Source organism: Festucalex cinctus, chromosome 8, assembly GCF_051991245.1.
Source record: "Festucalex cinctus isolate MCC-2025b chromosome 8, RoL_Fcin_1.0, whole genome shotgun sequence".
NCBI lineage: Eukaryota > Metazoa > Chordata > Actinopteri > Syngnathiformes > Syngnathidae > Festucalex > Festucalex cinctus.
The window spans coordinates 18,825,038-18,852,245 of NC_135418.1; the positions used below are offsets into that span (position 1 = coordinate 18,825,038).

A 27,208-nucleotide genomic window follows, 5' to 3' on the forward strand; every position below is an offset into this window, starting at 1 on the left:
CCTCCTTGTTCTGTTTCTTTTCACTCTTCCACTCTATTCTTATTGGTCAGCAGTAAGTGCAAGAATGTAAACATGGAAAATATTTAGCGTATGTACAAATGAATGAATCTGAATAGTGAATTCTAAACGAAACAGGGCAACCGGCCTGAGCTTTACTAATGATCTGGACTACTTTAAATTAATATCAGGGTAAGTCCACTAACAAATATTCAAGTGTAAAATAAGAAGATATTTAGCAGATTAGCTAGCCTCCTCCTTTATGTGATGGAAAGACATGCCAATGCTAACTAACACTAGTGCGAGCAGGAGTGTTTATAAACAAGGCATTCAATTCCTTAGAACTCCACAAGTCCTTTTCAGCAAATCATCACCCAGATCTTTCCGTGCGTGTGCTATGAATACTTAAAATGCAGGTTGCATTTGTGACAAAACTGTTCATTGACCACAGAACGATCATCTGCACATAACATCACATTAAAGTCATGTGTTTATTTGATTGCAGCAGAGGTATTCAGATTCCGGCCATGTACACCAAGTGCAGTAGTCGAGTGCCTGTAAAATGCTGATTTCTCAAGTGAGCGGTGACGAGAAACACCCCAGTGTGCTTTTATGAGGCCTAAGATTGGTGCTGGTGCACTACGGTCTACTACAGAGGTTAAGCTCTAACTTTGAGCAAACTCCCATAAGCCACTCTTTAAGCTCCATTCAAGCTCAAGGGCTAAATCACCCCAGTATATTAAAGGATAATCATAGCCAATTACTCCATTGGCGTTCTGACTCCATGATAACGCGAGAAGAAAGCTGCTTTTATCAACAGCAACGCTTGTTATGCAAGACGAAGGCAAATGGAGCTTCACTCACATTGAATATAGTTGATTTTAACAGAATATAATTGCGGCTGTTTGGCGCTAAATGTGTTTAATTTATTAATGTAAACATTCCACTTGTACAGTTAACTGGATGCCACCAATGCATGGGTGAAAGATTGACAGAAAAGTGGAGAGTGAAGCCGGACTGATGCTTTTTGGCAACATTGTATTTTTAGTTCGTATTTTTATAGTATCGCAAAGAACAGTGGTTTGGGTTTATTTCACCAATAACGATAATTTTTGTGATGATTACAGTTTCGTATGTAATGTAGCTTAATAAGCTGTGTATTACTCGCCAGCGGATGAACTTTGGCTGTTTGAATACTGCAGTTGCTTGTTTGCTTTCAAAGTCAGCTTGCATCCAGCATGAGTGATGTCATCCATGCTGTGATTGTGACATCTTGGTGTCCTCGTAAAAGGTGATTTCAGTCTTGCAACTCATCTCAAACGTGCATCAAGAGGGGATACAACTCTGCATCACTCGTATGCAAAGCGCCAATGTAAAGGGAGATATGGATGATTTTGTCTTTGTTTTGTTTTGTGTACAGTTTTTGGAGAATCTTTTTTTTTTGGATTGGCTTTTATTTTGCCTTTTGCAATCATTGGCGAAATGGTTTTAATGGAGAGGAAAAACAAACTTAACATATTTCAAAGCTCAGATTCTTTCCATAACCTTTGACAGGCCAAAACAACTATCTTGACCAGAGCATTGTAAAAAGAAAGCCAAGACTAAGTTCTTCTTAACCTTCAGTTAGTTATATGAACCTTTTCGCCAACAATCCAAATAAATAAATAAATGAAATAATCGAGCACCCCACCCTCTACTTCCACCTCTGCCACTCACATTGTGAAATTCACTCTTTAAAATTAACTGCAGTCACTTTTAGTGAACCAAAGGAGCAAAATGTGCATGCCAATTAGTTTTTACTATTTATTATTAAGCTTTGTTTTTCTAGGCAGAAAACAGCAACAGGATGGGTGTGTCGGTTTCCACCACCAACCAAACAAAAGACTTGCATCGACTTTTCTTACATGCAGACAGCTTAAAAAGGAAGTGACAGAAGAGCTGCAAAAAAGGAAATGATGTCACTCGCATCTGCATAACAGATAAGGGCAAATAGTCAGAAATGGCAAAGATGAACAACTGCGGATGTGTGTTCACATATACGAAACACTATGTTTTGCTCCAATTTGTCATAAACTGAACTCAAGGAAGGTATATTTCCCTCAAAGTTCACAAATCTGTGTTAGTGAGCACTTGTCCTTTGCCGAGACAATCCATCCACCTCAGAAATGTGGCATATTGAGATGCCAATTTGACTGCATGATCGCACAGGTGTGCCTCAGCTTCCACAATCAAATGGCATTCTAAAATGTAAACAGCACAATGCCACAGATGTCCTGTTTTGATGAAGCGAGGAAATTAGCATGTTGACTGCAGGAATGTCCATTAGCTTGACAAAGGAGAAGTGCTCACTAACAGATTTAAACAGATTTGTGAATAATATTTAATGGGCCATTGTGTATCCACATAGCATGGTACTAAGAGAAAGGATATTTACGAGTCCTTTTTCCCTTTGAAATAACATGAGTACACATGTTTCCACAAAGTAAGGAAATGACGAGATCAGTGCAATAGATATATTTCAATTTAGCCACAAAATTTTGACATGTTTACATCTATCTAAATCAGTGATGATGACTCAAAACACTACCAGTAATTCTAAGTCAGTGTTTCCCAATCTTTGCTGAGCCTAGGGTCCCATTTTACATTTGAAAAATATCACAGTAAACCACCAGACAAAACTGTTACAAAAGGTAGAAATACTGAGATGAAGTGGTTTCAGTTTACTCACAAATTTAATTAGTGAAATCAAAGCACCCCGATAATCTCTGACTACACAAATCTGCCACTTCATCCTTATTTACAACATGTTTGCATGTCAACAAGTGACATGTTGCAGTTGTTTTAAAATAATCTCCTAAAAAGCCTGAAATAATTTAACTGACAACAATTCTCATTCATTTCCGAAATATGCCCAAAGATGAGAAGCGAAACAACCACAATTGCACCATGTGTGATAACCAAACAGTTGGAGTGCTTGAAAGCATTTTTGTTTGCGTCAGCCTCAAAACAGCACCACCAACAAAATGAAAAGTGTGGCAAAAATGTGACAGTTCAATTTGCCTCACCTCGCTCTAAAATAGCAAATGGCTTCAATTCAGTCATTACCGCAGTCCTCACAGCACCAAAGCCTCAGTTGCAGCCATTACACACAGCCATCGCGCATCACTATGACTATTTGTGGAACTCATTTTTAGCCATTACTTTATTAGCATGGTGAGTTGTGTACAGTATTTTTTGACAGATGCAACATCGAGACCTATATTTATTAAATACCCCTGAAGTTGTAAAATTATCATTTAAAACATTGCTCCACAGTGATTAAAATAATATTTAAGAGACCCCGGAACAGATTCAACTTCTACAGCTGCCTGCCTAAGGTAGAAATTGTTTCAAAACTACAAGAGTTTGGCCTGCCTGCTGCTATTTCTGCATCACAATGACCAGAAACATTCCTCCAAGGTCACCTTTGCATTCTTAAAGGGAGAACAAGGTCAAAGCAGGCATCCAACATGTCACCTGACACCACTAAGAACCAGTGGGGAACTAAGCAGACCCAATCTGAGCAATACCGTGAACCAATGCGGTCTTTGTGAGGTCAGCAATAGTGTGTAAACATGCGAAACTCTACACAAAACAAAAGGTCAGTATTGCAAAACAACAGACATATTCAGGTGCTAGAATCAGTCTGAATCTTTTTAACCATACCCCTCCATTTTCTATCATGTTCATCATCATCAAGCCCTTTTCACACTGCACTTGCTCAGTTTGAAAGCATTGCAAGGCAACGTGAAATGGACGGTTGACGATGTGCCCATATTTGGAAGTGCTGACGTACAAGCCTACCAGGAAGTAAGAACTTAGTTTGCCACTGGTTGTACCGCATCTTAACAAGATGTCTATTTCATTTTTAAAAAAGAAATCCCTGGCTTTACTCATTGTAAGAAGAAGGCGACACGAGCAGCAAAGAAAAACAAATGCTAAAACAAACGGAACTTAGATAGTTTAACTATGCTGTTACTTTGAAATAAATCTGACAAACACCGCCCTCCTCAATTTGAGGCGCTTTGCCACCATGGCAGAAATCCTGTTGCCGCACCACACCGCTCCGCACCGTCCAACTTTCCATTCCATGGACCCAGACCCTCACCGAGCACACAAGGAATGAGTTTTACAATGGCACACTGCACCTTGCTAAATGCAGTGTGAAAAGGGGACAGGGCAGATGGAGCTTTACCCAAATTGACTTTAGTTGAGAGAGGCAAGGTATACCCTAGACTGGTTTCCAGCCAATCACAGAGCACATTTGATATGGACCAAAAACCATTCACACTCACACCTATGGGCAAATTATTGGATTTGGAATGTGGGAGGAAACCAGAAACCCACACACAAGTACAACAACATAACAAAGTTGTACATTGTTCAAGTGTGTTCACTGTAAAGAAATGTGCAATTTAATGTTGTCAACCAGAAGTAAAGAACTGAGGCCAGACAATTCTACTAAAGCAAATTGTCCATTTAATTACAGTCTTGCCAAGTGCAGCTGTCACAACATAATCACCCTGAAGCCCTCCACTGAAAAAAACATACTTCACCCTGTATGACATCCAAACTATTCCCACCATCCTTCACCCCCACACAGGCCCCTGCTGCTTCAGTTATGTTAGGCACCCCACTTGTGTTGTTGGCCGCAGCTCTGAATTCCCCTTCTCTCTAACGTGCCAACAAGTTCTGCCACCTCGTGTTGAGGCAGTAGGTTTATAACTTCAAGGGATCTGCAAAAAAAAACATAGCACGATCAAAAGTATCAGTAGAATTGGCTAAGCACACTTGGAACTCCAGTTGACCAGGTACCCGAAACACTACCTGGTTTTGGCCAAAGGCGGACATTTTATCACTTGCTGTGGAGTGAAAATGACAGTTGCTCAGGGCTCAGGTAACAACCAATCACAGCTCAGCTTGCAGACATCACATGACCAAACTCAGAAAACAGGTGAGCCGTACCGTACTTTGTCTCAGCTACGTGTGCGAGAGCAAGCCCCAAGGGGATTCCAGGAGTGCCAGGCCTCCCAACTCAGAAAATGACAGGATAAAGTGATGAGGATGGAGGCGGGGGAACTGAACTGAGCTCATTTCCTATAATGGCAAGGAGGAGGAAATGGACTGTGGGAGGGGTGAGTCGGGATAATGGTTTAAAGTATGTGTTTAGTGATATGATCACACAAAGAAAGGCCCAATCCCAAACTTCCCAGAGGAACTTGAACATGTAAGCAATGACTAGGAGGAGGGAAGAGGGGTCACTAGATTGTGTGTGGCGATGCGATGGAAGACACCAACTTGATGAGTGAATTGTGTTTTTGCAGAGCCCTGGTAAAATAAACAGCGTCGCAGGGAGCATTGCATGAACTGTACATGCTAATGTCCATCACGTCCCGAGTGGAAACTGAAAACCAAAATAGAATATCTGGCCCTTGGGCAAAATAGGGAAGACGAGGGGGGAAAGTACATACGGAACGGTTTCAAGCGTCAGGTCATCCAAATCATTAGCAATAATTACCTTTGTCCCCTCTAGCAATTAAGCAAGACAAATATGGGTTCTTTCACTTCGACCAGAAACTTAATTTGAGATCAAGAGTGACAGTCAGATGTCTGATGATGACTAGAAAACAACCAAAGACAGATATTTGATCAACAACATGTTCAACAGAAACACCTGTATTTTCAACAGTTGACTGAACTGGCCACTTCCTAAGAGAGACTGCAAGTTATGAACCCATATCTGACTTGGGGAGGCTTGCAGCTTCTCTGTCTTGCAACAGTTCCTTTTCCCGTTTGTGTGCATACTGTCTGCATGCTTACATGCTTAAGTATCCACTTCCTCCTCCTCCACTTATTTTCAGACGTAAAGGGCACGGCACGCCAAATAAGGCTCTGGACACAGTCAGAACATCTTGTGAATTCCTACAAATAAGGTTAATACAATACTACAATAATACTACCATTAAAGAAACATGAAAACATTCAAAAATAAACAAATAAATAAAAGGGAAATATATGGGTAGGGTGCAATGGAGAGATTGGTAGAGGTTAGTCCAGTCAGTATTTTCAGAAAATGGGAAGTAGGAAATGTGATTCAAGTGAAGGATGCGTGGCTGTTTTTTTATGCTAATAATTTTATTGTTAAAAATGCTAAAATCACACATTTCTACCACTTAACTAACCTGGTACATTCAAAGTACTGGACATCCTTTATCACGCCACAGTACAAGATTTGTTTTGTCCCAGAGAATGGAACACTTGGAAATCAATCTGCCACCATCTTGCCAAGATGATGTCACATCGCAGTGCCAGCACATACACAATGAGCAGGTTGGTCAACTGCGCACTGATCTCCGCTATTAAAAAGGCCTTAATATGTCCCATTCTACAGGGCTTGCTCGCTATCCAAGCCAGCCTGGCACATTCACACTCGCTGCTCTGCTATCCCGTGCGTCACACAACTAATTGTGCAGCACTGTGGCACAGTTTGTTGAGTAAACAAGGCTGAAAACATGAAGCATCAGCTTATTTGATAAAGCTGGCCTATTTCACCGTGCCCTAAATGACTGAAAATTGAGTCAAAATAGCTGATACGGAAATTAAATGCAATTTGAGAAAGCAACAAGCTAGCCTCACGTTTTAGTTACAGATGAAATACCAGTCTCTGAACCAGCCTGCTGTTATTGTGCCTGACAACTACTAAGACTGCTGCTCACTTTAATAACAGGGAGATACTCGAAGTCGATGTGGCGCCGAGCACATGGACTGAAGGGCTGGAGTATGTGTCACCTTTGGTAGCCATCAAACTGGAAAAAGGAGTTCTACTGAAAGCAAAATTGTATGTGCCATTTTTCACCTGGTGCACAATCGCTCCCGGGCTAAAAAGACTCCCCGTCTATCCCATCAAAACAGAAATGACAACAACAATGCCCCCACCTAACTACTAATCCATCCATCCATTTCCATCACGTCTTTTGTTGCAGTTGGTTAATTAAATCTGACTCATTTCCATTGTTTAAAAACAAAGGAAGGATATTCAATGCAAGCAGACTGACTTGAGATCAGTCAGTGTGATGACATAATGGGTCATGAGTCAAACGGAATAGGAAACAGGAAGTGAGAGGGATTTTGCAGAAGATGTTTTTTTTAAAAATGGAAAAACAAATTGATAAATAAAAAGCCATGTGCCTCTAGAACTAAAAACAGTCAAGTCAAACATACCTGAGGTTCAACTCTAATTTAACCAACATTTTCAGGCAAAACACCACAAAAAGCACAAGTTGATGAATATTATAATGTATAAGCTAATTCTATATTTAAAGGATGGCTAATTACAAACCGGCTATACAAGTTGTACAGGATAATACGCATATTAATGCTACATGACTTTTTACTTGTTATCTAGAAGGTGTATGAGCAAATCTGTAATGTGTGTTTTTTTTGTTTTTTTTCCTCTCATGCGTCACTTGAGCGTCACAAACGTGGCGGACCAGAACAACTGAGCGTGAGCCACTCGCTGTGGAGCCAACTGGCAGAATCGATGAGTTTCTTTGAATGGGCGTGTTGGCCTCTCCTTTCACTGACAATGTAAGAGGCTTTGGTCAGTAATTGAGAGTTATTTAAAAAAACAACAACGTTATTTCGGGACTGGCTGTGGTCACTCTCAGCGGGTCTGCTCGACGCATTGCTAGCAGCTAATTAGCACACAGGCTGAGTCAACATTGTAGACTGACTCCATGACGGATTTTATAGTGAATGTCTGGTGTCTCCAGTCTTAGACGACAACTGTCTAGCAACATGTCATCAAGTAGACTGATGTGAGGTTGTAGTCCGCTACACTACTGCTACACTTCTTTTAAAAAAAAAAAAAACACGGAATTTATTTTTAGTAGGTCTATATTTGTGCTACAAGTCGCTTACGCCTGTGCCTGCAGGCAACATGCGTGCCAAAATATTTGCATAAGAGCCCCTGTCAAATCTCTGCTACGATGCGTTCTTCTATAATGAATGCTAGTGTGTGTGTGCAGTGCATTATGCAGAAACACTCCCCAACTGCAAGCTGGTGTTTTCACAATGTCACGTTGTGCCAAGGAACGTGGTATTTATGCAAAACTGGAAATGATACCGAGCCAAAAAAGTCATGAGAAAATCTCCGCGAGTTGGAGAGGGGAGGAGATTAAATGTCAATCAAGAAACCTAGCAGGGAGGCAGGGAGGGAGTGCTACCTGTTAACGAGGGCTTTAAGCCTATTAAATTGTCCATCATGTCACATTAACTAATGACGTTCCCTGTACACGACAATGAAAGCCTTTCTGGTGTAATTACAAGAGAGTCCGTACAATCAAAACACTTCATTACATTTGTTTGTACACAGTAGCACAGTGTCAACTCTTCTTAGTAATAAACAGGCTAATGCATTAGATTGAAGTAAATATTTACTGTAAAGCAATACACAGCAGTTTTAACAGAATGTTACAATTAAGTACACTGCTCCTACAACAATACAAAGTACTTGCCTCAACTGTGACGTTCATAAATTATTTCAGAGACTCCACGACTAATGTAAATAAGCTATCACAAGGTCATTTCAATTGAGCTCATTATTTACAACTTGGAATTTTAGAAAAATGTCCACAGTGCAGGTTTTCTATTCTTTTGTGCCAAAACAAATGCAATGGCAAGTTGTTCAGTTTCATTGTGGTTAATACTGCAAATGAATATTGAAGAAACCTTATTGACTCCAGTGGAATTCACAAGACGTACGCCAGCTAATGTGAAGGCCATGGGAATATGATTACATCCAAAAGGGTGAGCGTGATCGAACAACAAAAACATCAAGATTTTTATAACCCTGACCTTCAGATGTGAAGACAGTCAAACGTCACAGTCAGTAAGTGACATGCCCCTTAAGAGGCAACATTTTAACATTGGTTTCAGGTTGTTTGATAACCACAAGAGGCTGTCTACATGACAATTTTAAACTGAAAACTGACAACAAGTGTGCTGTTTTAGCTGTTTGTTGACACAACAGGTTTGTGGAACCTACAAACATTTAAACACCTGCATAGCAAGTCGAAAATGCTAAACACGGCATTCTTTGAAAACGGAGGATATGCCTTTTTCTTGAATATAACATCGCAAACAATATTACAGCACTTTGATGGCTTAAATGAAGCCATGTGTGCAACTTTTCTTAAAGGTGCAAGATGCAAGATTAGACTCAAATTTGAGTGTTAAAATAACCATATTTTTCACCCGCACATGTTTTAAGAATTGTATAATGGACAGGAGACACGACTGCGGCACAATGACTGTTGCCCCTATTTTTCTGTACAAGGAAAAAATGTTGGAGGGTTCGGGCCGGAAACTTTAGCTTTTGCTCTGAGCATGACGTCATGCGCGTGCACGCTATTGTCCCTGTTAGCTCTCGCGATTGTTCACGCAGCTTCACGGACAGCACAGCTAATTCAAGATGGACTTGAAGAGACCTGCACCCGATACGTCTCAATCCCTTATTGGAGACTCCACGGAAGACAAAGAGAAGTAAAAATTTTTTAGACCAACGTCACGGGAGGACGCGGATAAATATAGGAGCAGCGTTTAAAAAAAAAAAAAAAAAAAAAAAAAAAAAAAAAAGATATATATACTTTTTTTTTTTTTTTTTCCAATAGAGAACGGGTCGGTGAATGTGCATATGTGACAAAAAAAAACAATAGATACTTAAAAAAAAAATTAATTGAGAAATGATCCATTTACATGAAAAATGGTGGTGATCAACATTTCTTAAAAGTCCAACATCAGCGTCTGTCTGAAAAGGCCCATTTCCAGTCAGGCGATGTGGCCAAAGAAAGGAAGAAGTGAGAATTTTTTCAGCTGCTGCAACAGACGCTATATGGTGGCAGAAAAGAATAGTTGGAGGTGTGATGTAGCACCCCTGAAGGGTGTCACACCACAATCACACTCTGTGCTACCATATATGACTGCAAACTGCAATAATGCGGGCTTGACGGCACAAAAAATATAACGGTAACATGAGCTTCACAATCACAACTCATTGACCAATTTTTCTTTTCCTGGAAAGCAAGCGTCTTTAAGATCAAATTCATGAACAGAGTTTGGATTAAGCGCTCCAGCGTAATCCCTCTCAAGTCTTCACACACGTCGCTGGATAGTAATTACTGATATGAAATCTGCAGCACGGACTAGAGCACAGTGTATCATTAGCTTTCTAACCCGCAGGCACAACTTAACAACTAGCCGTGTCTTCAAACAGCCCAAGAGAGGGAAAAACATGGCCTTTCTATTCCACACTTTTTTGTTACGTTCCGTCTGGGCGACGAGATGACAAGTCATTTTAGGGAAGCTGCGATCTCGGAGCTGCTAAAATTGAAATGGAGAGGATGAAACGCCCGTTTGGTGTGCTTAATTCAGAATTTAAGAAGGTGGCACCAGCATGGTGGCTGAGTATCAGAAGACAAAGATACATTAACACATTACAGTGGAACATTAATGGTTGAACTCAATCCTTATAACTGACAATACTTTTTGTTAATTGTTACCAGAGGGAATTCTTGAAACTGTTGCTGTCATTAACTGTTGAGACAATGCAGTCACATTTTAAACTGGAAGTTAACCTTAAACATTTCTTGCCAATAATGTTATATATGACCTCACTAGTCTAAACATGACATTCTGATTAATATTACATTTGTGGAACATGAGTTATGAAGCAAAACCCAGCCATTTTAATCCATCTCAGGGGGCGGCCATTTTGCCACTTGCTGTCAACTGAAGATGACCACAGTTTCTCAGGTCTCAGGTAACAACCAATTACAGCTCAGCTTCAGAAAACAGGTGAGCTGTGATTGGTCATTGTCTGAGCAATAGTGATGTCATCTTCAGTGGACAGCAAGTGGTAAAATGGCCGCCCCGAGATGGATTAAAACAGCTGGATTTTGTTTCTTAACTCATATTCCACAAATGTAATATTAATCTCAATGTAATGTTTACACTAATGAGGTCACATATAACATATTATAGTCATGAAGTTTTTGGGGGTTGGCTTCCCCTTTAATTTTGTCACAGTAACATAAGTGTAGAAATGTATCCTTGAAAGATAAATAATGAGCGCGTAGTCAAAGTCAAATGGCCGAACATTAGCAGTTGACTCCACCACCTCAATTTTACAGCCCCTTCAACCTGACAATCTTTACTGTGCTCACTCACCCACACGGCTAATGACGGTCAATTCCTGGCTTAACGAAGCATCATCTCTCCGACTGTCAAGGAAGTGAAATACTCCCAACATCAGATGCTCCATTGGGACTCGGCAGGAATCGAAACACTTCGAACCTTCACAAAATGTCCGCCGTGGGTTGCACGTGCTTTTGTCCTCGCTCTAATGAGGAGGGCAACAACTGAAAGATTCTATTTTGGAGTTTCCACTGAGGAATGTGGACACTAAATAGATGAATTCATCTGTAAGAATTTTTCCAACGGTAACAAATTAATACTTTATTAATTATATCTTAATACATTTACAGCAATACAGTATGATGTATTTTATTGAAATGCTTTATAGATATTGATTATGAGCTTCCCCAGATGATGGCACAGATGTGTTCCGTTTTTCTATAGCTTGGATGGTTTCCATAATTATGTATTAGTGATGGTATTAAGAGACGGATTAAGTTGGGCATCTCTCCACTGAAGGCCGTTTAACTCCCTAAAAAAGGTGTTAGCGTTCATCAATTTGTTCAAACAGCTCATTTAACATTTGAATCATTGAGCATGAAATTTAATAAAACACAGGACGTTAACTTTAAGCACTCAGTGCAGCGCACGACTTCCATTTCATCTCGGATAGAAATATGAAGACACATTAGGACGATTGGACAGAATGTGACTGCATGGAAATGAGGTGTTCACAAATCCCCTACTTGGACCCAAAAAGAGAATACCGCAAACGTTGGGAGGACTTCACTCTCTCTTGTCACTCCCTCGTTCACTTGTTTTGACTAGAGATGAGCAAGCTCTAGTCTGGACACTTCTGGGAAAAGTCAGGGGTGTTCACACTCTGACCAAACAGCAGCTCGCTCATTATCAAGCAGACCTTGTCATTGAGTCTGACCCAGCAAACTTTTTTTTTTTTTTTTTACAATCTGTCCATAAAGGAACCCTGGCTTCCATCCAACATGACTGGAGAGGAACATACGGTCTTGTTTGGACTCCAAACTTTGACCAATTTCTCAACCGGGCCTTTGTGATGGAGCCAGTGTGATGATGAAAGGCCACACAAGTTGCATGCAATGCTAACCATAAAGTGCAAGTGTCAGGGGTCATCTTATTGTTAACCAACACAAAAAGATCTGCTGTCCACTGGTGAGACCTTAAGGCTATGAAATGAAGGTAGTAAATCCAGCCATTAGCTCTCATTGGCATGCACAATTCAACTTTGTGTTGCACAGTTGCTGTGCTTGAAAGGGAGGAGTGGGGGGGGGCACGGGGAGTACTTACCCAGCAAGAGCAGTTTCACTTCTCTGGCCGCCTTCTCTCCATCTTCTCGCAGGCTCTTATCGATCATTTTGGACTTCTCAGCCGCGGCTTTATCCTCCTGGCTCACGGTGCAACCCATGGTTCCGAGTGCTCGCTTCAGGGCTGCTGCTTAAGTGGTAAAAATCACTTGGGAGAAAAAAAATACGAGGCTCGAAGCCTTCTGTTTGGGGAAGAAAAAACTAAAGTTGAGTAAAGCGACTTCCCTTTTTTTTAGGGTCGGTTCACCAAACCCCCTTTAGCCGTAAAATTGAGCTACTTGCTCGGTCACAAAAGCAGCATGAGTACCTTTCTTTCCTTCTATTTTTTTTTTTTTTGGAAGAAGCAGCCCTAAAAAAAAACTTTTGTTTCCCGGCGGGCAGCTACTTTGTTTATAGTTTGAACAGATTCGACACTTTCAACACATGATAAACGCACGGGGAAAAAAAAAAAAAAAAAAAAAAGACTCCGGAAGTTCCGTGGGAAAAAAAAAAAAAAGTATTCCAGCTGTATCAAAGGGCGATCAATCAAAGAGAGTCGACAAGCACTCTCGCGCTGGACGGTTGTTGTTTTTTAAAGAGAAATCTTTGTCCTACTGTCTTCACAACATCACGCATTCTTTCTAGGCGGCGGAGATTTGTCACGTTTGTAGCCACACCCGGAGCCGCGGTCAAGTTCCCCACGACAGGCACAAGCGGCGTCAGCCTGTAGTCACCCTCCGACAAGTAATGTGTCGGTCGCCAACGAAATGGCTCTTTGAAATGAACGAAGAGAGCCGACTCCTGATTGAGAGCCGAACAGAGGGGGTTGGACCGTTGGGGCGACAGTTAGATAAAACACAAATTATGTGGATGCTGATCTTTCTTTCTTTCTTTCTTTCTTTCTTTCTTTCTTTCTTTCTTTCTTTCTTTCTTTAATAAAAAAGATATTCTAATTTATATTTTGTTGTGTCGTGTATTTTAGAGTGATTTTGTGTTATTTCCTTTCAATCACTTTAGTAGGAAATAAAACATTCAAGCATAAAGTATTACATTCAAACGTTAATGTTTATTATATTTAACATTTTATAGCATCGTGTAAAGCAAATAAATAAATGTAAATTATTCTAATAAACATGAAAATAAAAACTGTTTTTGTTTGTTCTTACATTTGTACTCATAATTAATTTTACATTGTTTATGGTACTAAATCAAACAACAAAAAGCTCAAGAGCCGTTTGGGAGCCAAAAGAGCAGGACTCTTTTTATTGAGGTGAGCCAAAAGAGCCGGTTCTCTATAAAGAACTGGAATTTCCGCCAAGTAGCAACAGCTTTTACTGACGAAAAAAGGAAAAAAAGAAAGCGAGACACAAGGCGCCCACCCCCTCAGTCCGTGCAAGGCTTTATGGGAAATGTAGTCAAAGTGGATATAGTACAGTATTACTATTTGCACAATGCAACTGTTATTTTTTGTGACGTCAAGATTTTGTGCTCAATGGCCACCTTTGATTTTTAAAACAAACAAATGGGCCAGGTCATTCGGCGATAAGGTTAAAAAGAAAGAAATTTAAATGTGTGTAAAATACTTTAATATTAAAATAAGAATTTTCATGTAAAAGTACATAATTTGTATTAAAGCACACATGTTGTTTTTTCAAATATTATTTATCCATCTATCCTAACGTACCATTATTCTCATAAGGGGAAGCTATTGGTATAAGTAGCAATCCAGCCCTAATTATTGTTTTGTTATTGGTACATTATCACCACCACTAGAAATTCCTAAAGATTTTACATGTTATTATCAATATGATATAATGTTTAAAACCCACAAATATATATATATATTCTTTAAAGCCTTGCATGTAGAAAGCTTATTTAAAGTGGTCCATTACAACAAAAGAACAGAACATCTTGAGTGCCTCTCAAGCAGGACTACAGCGTCACCTGGTGGACGACGTTGTAATCTTTATGTTAACTGCACTGTACTGTACAACAAACGCATATTGTATGGAGAATCATATTTTTATATACTGCTACATGAATGATATAATAGTCTACTGTGTAGTGTATCAAAGTTTTCAAAAGTTTTTCTGCAGCATCAAAGGTGTCCCCTAATGTAGCATGTCACACAAATAAGTAACATCGACCCAAATACAAACGTTCATTATCTTTATTGCAACACTGTTTACAGTACACTACTGCCAGCGACATATTAAAATATAGACATACAAGAAAATAGACACCAATTGAAGGACAAGAGGTTTAAAAGCACTTTGAGAATTATTATATTTTATTTATATTTGACTAAAACTCTTAACTGTACATTATACAAACTAGATATGCATATCGAATATAAAGGGTCTACATGTATTTACATTTATTTATAAATGCTGGCCAGTGTCAACGGTTAATACTTTTATTACATCACAAAGATGGTCCTTCACTGAGAGGAAAAAAAAAATAAAATCAAAGAGGTTTTCTTGGCTCAGCCACCATCACTGATTATCACAGTTATTAAGAGTTATCCTTTTTGTGGCATTTTCTGTTGTGCATGGATAATCAAAATGTTTTAGAGAACCATTTTAATCAAGAAGGATACAGTGGCTGAACCAAAATGAACCCCACTGCATATGAATAGAAAAAAATTCATAAGCAGACACACTGAGGGACAAAAGGGGCACGGGGGAAAAAAAAGTTAAAATACAGAAAGGTTGACAAGAACACGAATGATTTTGAGCAGCTGTTACCACTGGTGACATCATAAACACATTTGCACTAGATTATGAGTTGTACTTCTGATTTATGAGTATACGTTCAAATTTACACTCCATAGTCACCACAGGTGTGTTGTTTTCATTCATAAATATAACAAACTTGAAACGACACATCCATTTAAGTAGATTGTAAGAGGAACATTAGAAAAGCTCATGTTAATTCAAGTCATATTTGATAGAACACCCATTGACACGTTGCTACCTGTGGAATTTACATTGGGTTGATTAATACAGCATATACGGCGTTATACAAAAGGGACACGCCCACACACATCAAACATGTTTCCCACAGTCAGTAAGAACGGCTACAAGTCAAGATGTTGTGCTTTTTAGTCAAAGAAAGTGCTAATGCTAAACTGCAACGTCGCAAACAGTATTGCATGTCTGTCGTTTCCAGTGTTGGATGCAGACATTAAAGTGGAAGTCAGTTTGATCACGTGACGTGACGGCATTTGGACGTCAATGCTAGTCGACAGTAGAGGGCAGTATAATGTCAAAATGGCTGCACCTTGGATGGCTCAAAATGTTTTTCCACCAAAAGAGATTAATCATAATACCGTGTTTAAACTACTGTCGGCACATAGAACATACTGTTGCATTTTTATTTTATTTTACTTTACTTCCACTTTAGTGAAGACAAAACTGTTGCTAGTCACTGCTTAAATGGACCCTGTTGTCTGAGAAACAATGCACATACTTTTTAAAATATATATCAAGGAAGAGGAACACTGAGAGGTAACTTTCTTGAGGTCTTCAGTATAGGCAATCATTAAAAACAAAAACAAAAAACACTATGGTGGTGCCTTGAGATATAAGAGTGATCTAATTTGTTTACAACGTGAGTCATCGTTCAGATGATTTGACTTAAGTAAAAAAATAATTGGACATAGAGTATTCAAAGCAACCGTGTAGCTTCAAAACACCATTAACGGGCTAACGCCAATAGCATCAATGTTGTGGTGTTATTATGCAATGAATATTTTAACTCAAACTTTGGAGTATGTTCTTCATGTTATACCACCCCCGGTGGCGAAGGTGTGCACAACAGAAGGAGCAGCACAATGTCCATTGAAATGAAGCACAAACTGTTAAAATTCTGTACGTTCTATTTATTTTTAATTACTGTACTTTTTGTAAAGCACAATATTCTATAGTGTGATTTTTTGCTATTAAAAATTCCAATTCAATCCAACTGAGAAATGGAGAGAAAAGTAAAGAAGTTAAACTCATATCTCAAGGCACCGCTTGTATAAGTATTCATTTTAAATCCTTTTAGGACGGCCTGGAGCTAAATCTGTATTGAATAGGAGAAAATTTATTTCTTACACAATTAAAACCATCCAGTTTGATCATAAAATATAGAGGTCGAGGAAGGAATGTTGTTGAAAATGTGCTTTTTTTGTGCTACACAACGGCTTGGACGGAAGCTGAATGTTGTGTATGTATTGTATGTTTTTGTTTGTTTGTTTGTTTGCTTGTTTGAATGGGCTAAAAGGAGTGCGTGTATTGCAATCTCAGCAGCACTGCTAACCAGATTAGGCTCACAGTCAGCACAGTGACAGATGAACGTGGAAAGAAATCAGCTTCCTACATTGTTGCTTTTCCATCTTATATACATCTTACCTAACAAGGCACACCCTCTCAACTTAAAAAAACAACAACAAAAAACTTGTGTGGCAGGATGTACAGTACAAAGTTTGTTTTGTGCAGAGACATAGCGTCCTCCAAAACCTGTCACTCCTCCAAAATTCTCGATGGAATATCCAAAGTAAAACCATGAAGAATATAACAACACATAAACTAAATCAACCAAAAGAAAAGTGAAATTTCTGGACAAGAGCTGAAGGCCCGTTTAGTGGCCTGTGCTGGCTTTGCTGCTGCCTGAAGTCCAGTCAATAATGATAAAGCTGAGACTCATTACCATGAACAGGAAGCCGAGCCCAGCAAAGCAGGCCGCCTATAAGAGAGACAAAAACATTCAGATAAGGAAATGGATAGCTTCTTGTTTATTTTTACTTCGTACAGTAGTCCTCCTTCCATCGTGGAGGTTACATTCCAGACCACCCTCACAAAAAGTGAAATCCATGATATATAGAAACACCCTATATAATCTTCTAGGCATTGTTTATTTTATTACAGACAAAACACAAAATGTATTGCAATAGAAAGCAAACGGAATAACAAAAAAAAATCCTGTTTTTTTTTTGTTTTTTACAAAACTAACAAACGTTTCGTTTCATCTCACAATATACATCAATAATCATGCCCAAAGATGTACATTATAAAATTAATCCATAGCCGTTGCTTCCAGTAGGCGTAAAAAGCATGACTGCAGCAGGTAACATTTAATAATTTTTAACAAAAACTAGGCTATGCTGAAAAACAGTACTTCTTGTTTCATTTATCTTTTTTTCAAATTACATCTCAAACTAAATAAGTGTGGCACCATTTAGTGGTCCATATCGTACCTATGGCTCCATTGTTCATGATTTATTGAGCAATTACTTGACGGGCCACTAGGGGGAGCGCCTCATAAGAGTAGGGTGGAAATGGACGGAAGTCTTCAGGCGAAGAAGACTCATCAGCTTAGTTTTTTTTTAAATTATTGTTATTTTATTATTGTTATTTTATATATGTATTATTATTATTATTATTATTTATTATTTATTTATATTTTTATATATATTTAGATATTATGTATTTACATTATTTTGTATTTTTATGATTTATTTATTATTCATTTTTTATTATTATTTATTTATTGATTATTTAAATATTTTATTATTTATTTTATTTTTATTGATTATTTATTTATATTCTTCTTATTATTTTATGATTGGTTTTATCATAGATTATCGTGGCTTTATTACCTGAGCAATATATCGATAATCGTAGTAGCGTGAGCCTTGTATCGCAAATTGCATCATATCGTCAGGTAGCCAGAGGTTCCCACCCCTAACAGAAACTGCGCATGGGACGCACTTGGACTTCCCCGTGTGACAATGATCCAAAGCACAAGGCCAAGTCGACATTTTGTGGTCACAATGTTGTGCTGTGGACATCACTGCCTCCTGACCTCAGTGTTCCACCGGGGTATGTCAACTCATAAGCACAACTAACACTATTTGTGTCACTGTAGTTGATTCCTCACCAGGATTTTGGGGGTTGAGCGCAGCGGCTCCTCTTCTTTGGGTACAATACGAATGTAGAAGACAGCAGGGAAGATGAAGATAAGACAAGGGGCAGATGTGGCACCTGGAAACAAAAATCAGGAATCCTACATTCATCTTAAATTTGGGAATATTGTGTTGTTGTTTTTCCAGGGTTGGTGTGCATACCTATGATCCCAAAGATGCCCAAAATGTTTGGGGCAAAGATGACCAGCAGGTTAATGAATGTGAGCAGGGTGAATGCAATGGCGACATGTCGTGACCAGTTGAAGGTCTTGTTAGGGAACATCATCTGCTGGATGGCCCTTCGAACCTAATGACACGACATACCATATAAGGAAGTTGCTACTACAGTGAATCCCCACATATTTTTGGGTATAGTCGTTTATGTAACATGGGTTCACGATTATCTGCATGGTGGGGTCTCATCTCTGTTTAAGTGCATTGCTGCCATCTTGTGGCATCTATAAGCAATTACAAACCCCGTTTACGGGGGTTTCAATTATATATGGGGTTGACGCTAGTACAGTATCCCACAATCTGACCCTGCCAGTGTGTTAATTATCAATTGCACTTACGGGAAAGAGCACGATGGGCACAGTGAGTGTGACAGCAGTGAGCACAGCGACACGCACACACAAAATCAGCGTGTCATAAGGGTCGATACGACTGTAGGTGTGAAGCAGCTCGGCCTCCACTTCACCTGTAAGATAAAAGGACAAGAATGTTACTGCGCATACTATACATATCTTCAAAAATAATTTCAAGACAACCAGAGATGGGCAAACATTTGTTCTTCAAGGGCTACATTTGATTTTAAATCGATGGATGGGCCAGTTTATTCCTAAATCATGAGAAAAAATTATTTATTGATTATTGTAAAAGATTCAAAATTAAATAATAATCAATTTTAATATTGTATGACTTGCAATTGAATCATAGCTAATTATTAATATAATTTAATTAAAAATGTTAAAATTAGTAACTCAATTGACAACATTTAATGAGACAAATAAAAAGTAGTAAATTAAAAATTAATAAATCATTTTTAAAACTTAAAAATGGTTAAATTAAGGCAACACGTTACCTTCTATGTAAATAAATGCTCAGTAAACTGGATTAAAGAACCCGACTGTTTGTCCACTAGATGGCAATGGTACATTAGCCTGATAACATTAACGTTACTGACAAACAACACGTAACAGTTTTTGGCTTCTGGTCCTCACTTTACGATTGTGTTCGTTCATACGGCGTAGACATATCACTCAACCCAAAATTACAGCAAATATGTGTATGAAAAATGTCATAATAATAATAATAATAATAATAATAATAATAATAATAATAATAAACCCGATCATGTCGGATCAGTCAATTTTAAAATACCCATGCAGAAACTAATAATCCAAATGGTTAAATGCAGCAAACGAGTGAATATTCTGCAGTGGGTCTCGGATGAGGTAATATTCCTCACCGTAGAATGTCAAGTATCCAAAGAGAGCAGCCAGGAAATACATGACGTACATGACTGCAATGGACATGTTGGCCACGTGCTGCATCTTTTTCTTGTTAGGGCTGAAATATGAAAATATAGCCGTGTCACATCACATCACACACATAGATAAACAGACATGATCAAAACATAATAAAAGTAGTTAGTACATTAGCTTTATCGGCATGAACATTTTCGCAGCCTTTGGATTCACACAGTGGAACTTCTAACCTTGCTCTCGCAAGATGAATTCTTGCGGTATTTGTGAGTTTACAAACTCCGGAGAATACATCTTGTACCGCTCCCGCAGGTAACCGCCGTTCCCGAACCACTGGTGGTTCAGACCAATCACAAAGCGACATTGTGTTTGGGGGCGGGATATGCAACCGTGACGAAACCAGGAAGCCAGTGCCGACGCCGGAGCTAACAAACAAACCTAACATGGACGAATGGACGCTGCAATTAATTCTATTCTTGCAAAATTACTCACCGTTTCCTTGGTGAATGTTGAACAGCGAGGAGCTGATAAGATGTTCGCCCCCCCCTCGGAAAAAAACGAAGACGAAATTTTCACCCGTGGCCGTGATGGGTTAAAATGTGGGTCAAATGTGTCGAATGACACATCGTCCAATCAGCTCGAATTATTTTACAGAATGTCCCGCCTTTTTCCGACGAAATGACTGTGGAGTTAATGGACGTTCGATCACAATGCTTGACTTCCAATTTTAAAACTAAAACTACTACTACTACTACTACTACTACTACTAATAATAATAATAATAATAATAATAATAATAATAATAATAATAATAATAATAATAATAACAACAACAATAATAATAATAATAATAATGAAGTGCAACTAAAAGTAAAGAGTGATTGTTTGAAATTGTGTTTTGTTTAAATGTGTAGGGATGTTTTCCATTGAAATCCAAATGTACGAAATCTGCACTTCTTATACGATTCAGCTTTAGAGGTTCCACTGTAACTCAGTAAAATTGTAGGAAGCAACAGTATTTCGAAGCGGGCATTACACAAACAACATGCTCAGTCATTCAAGGAGTGCCAAAACATTTCCGCAAAAAAACAAAAAAAGTGCGAAGGGATCAGCCAAACACAAAGTTGACATTGTAGCCCACTTGTTTGCTTGGCAGCAGATTATTTGCCCAAAAAGGAAGCGGGAGCTTTTTTTGCCATCATAAGCACATACTTGCGTAGCTCTGTGTAGATGGGCAGCACCTCAGGGTGGCACACAAAGGCAAACGCCAGGATGGGGATGGTGTAGGCAGTCTGAAAATGAACCCCAAAAGGTCACCAAAGATACAGCAGCGCCATCCCAGACGTCTTACCACCAATTTTGCGCTTTACTGGCTGTTACTTGGCAAAACACGTAATAGAAAGCTAATTGTTTCACCGTGATTAACCCCCGAGTTAGAATGCCTTTCATGTAAGCTGCTAAGAACCAGGGGTGTGCTTTTGCTAACCTGGCTTGCAAATTAGCTGCTTCATACTGACAACAATTACAGTAGTAAGTAAATTGCATTCTTTAAAATGCCTTTTTAAAAGGCAAATGGTTAAATTGATTGTAACGAGAATGTGAATGTTGCGAGACGCTGTCTCCGAGATGAAATGTGAACATATAGGAATAAATGACTAAATACTGTAATTAATTAATTTTCACATAATATAATGTATAAGGTATAAGGTAAGCCAAATGCTGCAAAAAATAGCAGCTTTATAACTTGTGTAAGTCAATACCCCGTGGCATTATGGGAGAAAATTCCAAGTTCTTAGCATTTAGCCTACGTACGAAATACATTTACATATATTTTCAAGTACGTTTAACCATATCTGCAAGTAAATTCTAACGTATTTGTAAATATGTTGGAGTATATTTGTAAATATGTTTGAATATGCTTACAAATTTAAATGTATATGCCAGTAAAATACACATCTACATTGGCAGTCCAACGTTTGTGTAATGCAAAAAAAAAAAAGTTAACGTTATCGTCGTTATTCAGTCATTTAAACCTTGTCTAAACGCAATTCTTTGGACTTTTGTCTGTGCTGACTACGCACACTGCTGAGTTGAGAGGTCATTAACCAACTTTGATGTTTGAACCTGTCTGTCTATCATTACCAGCTTGGTAAATGTCTCAATCTGTGATAGAGTGCTTCAAGCTAAGCGTGACCATGCTTGGACTGTGAGTGGTCACTGGCGGCATGCTGGAGATGACACAAGTGGGCGGCTCTTAGTGGCAGTCAGTAGGAGTGGCATGCCTGAACCTTACTTGGGAGTTGAGGTTGGCCATTTTGGGAATGCAGGAGAGGTCGTCCGCCCCACCGGGATCGGTGATGTTAAGGAGGCCGCCGGCGGTGCCGTTGATGGCGAAGTCCACGAATGGACAAGGGACGTTGAACTTCTTGTAAATGACCTGCAAGAGGCGAAGAACAGAATTGCATGAACTCGAAATAAGCAGTTAGCATATTCAGTGGACAGTATAGCTCAAAAGGAAGGGAGGGAGAGAAGCAATACATGGATTACAGCTTGCACAGCCAAAAGTAGGTCAGTGAAAGTCAGACAATCAGCATAGCCTGGAACAGCCTCACGCAAAGAGAATACAAAAGCTGGTGGGAAGGTGAAAGTGACAATCTTATTACAAGTACAGTAGTATTACATGTACTCATCTGTTTTGACTACGTTTATGTTTATACTTAAGACACCAAATGTGAGACGAGACTTACCGCGATGAGGAAGAACACCATGCAGCTCAAGGAGAAGCCACTGGTGTATCCCAAATACCCTGAAACAAAACAGTTCATTAGCTTTGCTACAAGCAGTGGAACTGCCAAAGTTGACTTTCGGCAGCAGTCTATGGCAAATGGCAGGTTACACCCTGAACTTGTCACCAACCAATCACAGGGCACACTCACATTTACATCTTGGACAATTTAGAGTCTTCAGTTAACCTAGCATGCATGTTTATGAGATGTGTGGAGTACAAAAGGGAGAAAAACAAAAATGAATTTACTTTACATTATTTCCTAATGAAAGGTGGACCCCAACTAGTGTCATGGAATGTACCCGCTTCCAACTTTAAAAGTGCCACTAAAAATATATGTTCCCTTGGTGCCTGACAATGAAGATAATCTAATATTAGATTCCCTACTGATTTGATTTGCTGCGAGTAAAAGCTCATTATTGACCAACTGCACCATTTTGCGCTAATTTATAGTCAGGCTCTTCGCCCATTGTACATACAGAATCAATTAAAAAAGAACCCAAATTAGGTCAAGAATGGACCGACCCAACTTTTTGAATTATTTAATCCAAAAAGTTGGGCCAAAGGAATAACTAACAAATCAACCCAAAGATTGGTTCTTATAAATGGGTTAAAATAAATTATTAACCCACAAATCAACCCAGTTTGTTGGGGTTGCGTTGTGGGTTCTTAATTTGACCTAACTTTTTGAATTGGGTCAAAAATGAGCCGACACAAGTTGGCTCAAATTAAATTTGTAACCCACGAAGTGACCTAATTTATGTTGTTATAGGTTGTTTGTTGGTTATTCATTTCACACAACTTTTTGGGTTATTTAAATAACCCAATTGAATTGTGTCAAAGATTATTTTAACCAACTTTTGAATTACTTGAACCAAGATTGAATAACCCACAAAGCCACCCATTTTGGGGGGGTTGCTTGTGGGTTATTTAATTGACCCAACTTTTTTTCGTTAATTGAATAACTCCCAAAAAATTGGGTCGGTTCCTTTTTTGACCCAATCTGAGTTATTTTCTTTTACACAACTGTTGTAACCCTTCTCAGGGGTATTTAATCGATCGCAGCAGGTCTGCTCTGTTTGCCTTTAAAAACATTTCACCACTCATTCGAGTAGGCTTCATCAGGCACCAGTCATAAAGTCAAGTCAAGTCAAGTCAGGTAAGGTCCGACGCATTTCCCTAAAAAATAAATGTTGGGTGGATACAAATGAAATTTGGATCAACATCTCTGGGCTTCTGTTAATGTGTGATGGTAATTTTGTCCTCAATCTGTCCTCCACCACGCCTGTTTTTTGGCATTTTGTTTTTGTTTTGACCTGACCGGGCTGCTTCTGGGCAGAGACTCAACGGTTTCCCTCCAGCCAATTACAGAGTGGAGGGTGAGCCACTATGGGCTGCCCAACCAAGCTAGCAGTGTTGGGCTGAGTTGTTGCCAAAAGTTGGGGATACTACATAGTACAGTATGGTCCCAATACTTCCTTCCTATTACACTGTATATCTCACACTGTTAGTATTTGTTAATAAGTTTTTAGGTTCATAGACTCACCAAGCTGCTTCATGAGCGCCAGCGGCAAAATCACGGCAATGGATACAATGATCACAAGGTAGTTGCCGTTCACGTACCATTCACTACAGAGAGGCAGAAAAACACAAGTTTGGTTACAAACACATAAATAGAAGACAATATCACAATGATTAAGAGAGGGCCAGATTCAGTATAGGGGTGCAGAAAATATCAACTTAAAGCCATTTTTGTGCATCTGTTGTATCTGATACCATATGGTTAAAATGAATAAGGCACATATTTTTTTTAAACAAGATTTTGACTCAAGGGGGGGAAGTTTTGCGAAGCATGACCGTGACACAATGCGCCACGCTACTGCCAAAACAAGGAGCTATTTTTAGTCAGGGTGATTCATTCCTTCTCTTCTATCAAGTGGGAAAATTGCATAGATACACACTCCCTCTTTGTGGCTGTCTAGCTCTTGCACGCACACACAATGTAACAAAAATGTAGAGGCTCATCTATGCTGTTGTCATCCTGCCCTCTGGCCATCTGGTCCAGGGACACAATCTTTCCCTGATTACCGCAGACACACCACCCTACAGTCTTTTATAAAGGCACAGATGTTATAAGCAAAAATAACATCTGCCAATCAAGGAAGACTGACATGCTGAGCAGTTTACCAGCTATGCATGAATACACATGCATGAAGTGGATTGTGTTGGAGAAAATAGACTTTTTAATTAATAACAACAAAAGAGGTCTTCAATGTTTGTCTTTTTTTTTTTTTGGCCAAAAAATAAGCGACACAATGTGTATTTGGTTTGCATGTCATACCAAATAATGAGTGACTGGCCACAGTGCACGGCACAGATGAGTGACACATACAAAAAGTAATGTGGACATCATGCCACAGTTTAAGATTTCTACTGTGACAGAAAAAACCCCCAACTGTCTTCATCTTCATTTGCCTCCCTTTGCATGAAATATGTGAACATAAAATGGCTTTTTTTGTATCCACTTAGATGAGAGTTTGACTCCTTCAACAATCAATTAATAATTTTTTATGGGATGGGAGGACCTCTCTGAATATTCTGAACTCCATAATGCTAATGTGGTATGTTGTTTGTTTTGTACCAAATCACACTCCGCTGGCCACACAAAATTCCCAGATGGCATTCCCAAAAAGGCAATATTTTTTTGCCCCTTTATAACACACATACTGAAGTCGAATATAAATTATTGTGGATATTTTGTTGTCACGGTTCTTGAGATACAATTAGGGTTGCAACTAAAAATAATTAATATAATCAATTAATCTGTTGATTATTTTACAATTAATAGATGAATTTGAATGAATTTTAAAATTTGACTTTACATATCTATATATAATTAAAAAAAAACATTCAAATTGACTGAACAAAATGCACAATACATATTGATTATGATTCAGTGACTGGTTTGGTACGCTAACATGTCAGAAACTTGGCAAAAATGTTGCTAATAATTGTACAAAATAAAAGAAGTTTACAAATGTCTTATTTTGATTGGTTGATTCGAAAGATAATAGAACATTTACTGTTGAAAGGATGAAAATCTCAGGATTTTGACTATTTCAAGTTAAACACTGACTCTAAACTGCCAACTAATTCACTATTTAATTAGTTGTCTATTAAAAAAAGGTAATACATTTAATATTGTGGGCATTCTGGTCTGTATCTGTTCCAGTTCTGGATATTTTACAACTGTCGAACCATATTTAAATTCAGCTAACAATTGAACAATCCAAATTTTTGGGCAGACAAAATCAATTCCACTAAATTCTGAATGATCAATAAAAGAAAACCATACTGAGAAACACATTACACTTATAACAAGCATAAGCAAGGTTGAAAGTGGGGTAAGAGTGAAGGGTGAGAGTGTAACATCACCCTCCAACTCCCAAGATCGCGAGTGTTGTTTGTCCCCGCGGCCACCTGCGCTTGGCCAGAGATATCCTACGGTTTACATTCGTGCACTCGTGGAGTGTAGCCATGTTTTTGTGCGAGACTTTCCCGGTTTGGCCGTGCTGCTCTCCTCCTCCGGGGTTACTATCACAGCTGTTTGCACGCCAGCTGCGCCGCATGTTCCACTGGCATGACACTGAGAAGGCTCCGGATCGTAACCCGACGCATAAAATGACACAATAAGTCACCACACTGGGTGCCATTAGGTATTTTCTGTCATTGCGGATTTAAATGAACAGTTCTGCTGTTGTTATCCAAAATGGGACTGTGACTGTAGGATTTTCACTGTATGTCATTCGAATTTAGGCAGTATTCTGACCCGTTTTGGGTTTTTTGTTGGTTCCGACCAAGTCATTTCAAAATAAGATATGGCCTACGGGCTACCAGAACATGTGAATACAGCAAGGGCTAGAGGGATTAGGGAATGAGCCCTGTCGTTCTCTCTAAAAATGTTTGCCGAAATGAATGGTTAAACTATGAATAAATCAAAAACATTTGCACTTTACATTACAATATACTCATACCATTTTATAGATGGGCTTCAGAGGGGGAAAATCCACGTCTGGAAATTATATAACCCTGCCAAAGTTTGGCTTTAGCACCTTGTGCTTCCTAGCTAGCTCCCTAGCAGGTAAACAAGGACCATAGGATCTAGCTAGGGAACTAGCCAACTAGCACCTGAGGCTAAAGCCAAACTGTGGCAAGGTTTTACTTTCTGGACCTGGATTTGCCACCTCTGATGGGCTTATGAAATGAATGAGAATAAGTGTTACCAAATGTTTGTACGTACTACGTACAAACGTAGCATCTTCATTGTGCTTGATTGCGTGTACTCCTGTTTGGCAAACACTATTTTATACCAATTCAGGGATTTGCCGCCATATTGTGGAATTTTAAGAGCAGAATTAGCACAAAAACGTGAATAGGTGAC

General features: G+C 39.0%; 2 protein-coding genes across 5 annotated transcripts in view; both read right to left on the reverse strand.

The window, feature by feature from the left end:
- LOC144023527 (guanine nucleotide-binding protein G(i) subunit alpha-2) overlaps positions 1-13,304 on the reverse strand; it is a 46,635-nt gene extending 33,331 nt beyond the window's left edge. For both annotated transcript variants that reach the window (XM_077529106.1, XM_077529104.1), the window contains exon 1: positions 12,553-13,304. In XM_077529106.1, the coding sequence (XP_077385232.1) occupies positions 12,553-12,670 (118 nt within the window). In that variant the 5' untranslated portion in view covers positions 12,671-13,304. The remainder of the gene's footprint in view (positions 1-12,552) is intronic.
- Positions 13,305-14,703: 1,399 nt separating this feature from the next.
- Positions 14,704-27,208, reverse strand: part of LOC144023556 (sodium-coupled neutral amino acid transporter 3-like) — a 34,032-nt gene continuing 21,527 nt past the window's right edge. For all 3 annotated transcript variants that reach the window (XM_077529169.1, XM_077529170.1, XM_077529168.1), the window contains 9 exons: positions 24,314-24,396; positions 22,730-22,788; positions 22,276-22,419; positions 21,195-21,274; positions 19,967-20,067; positions 19,071-19,195; positions 18,661-18,805; positions 18,474-18,577; positions 14,704-17,279 (listed from right to left, as the gene is read on the reverse strand). In XM_077529169.1, coding sequence (XP_077385295.1) covers positions 17,175-17,279; positions 18,474-18,577; positions 18,661-18,805; positions 19,071-19,195; positions 19,967-20,067; positions 21,195-21,274; positions 22,276-22,419; positions 22,730-22,788; positions 24,314-24,396 — 946 coding nt within the window. In that variant the 3' untranslated portion in view covers positions 14,704-17,174. The remainder of the gene's footprint in view (positions 17,280-18,473; positions 18,578-18,660; positions 18,806-19,070; positions 19,196-19,966; positions 20,068-21,194; positions 21,275-22,275; positions 22,420-22,729; positions 22,789-24,313; positions 24,397-27,208) is intronic.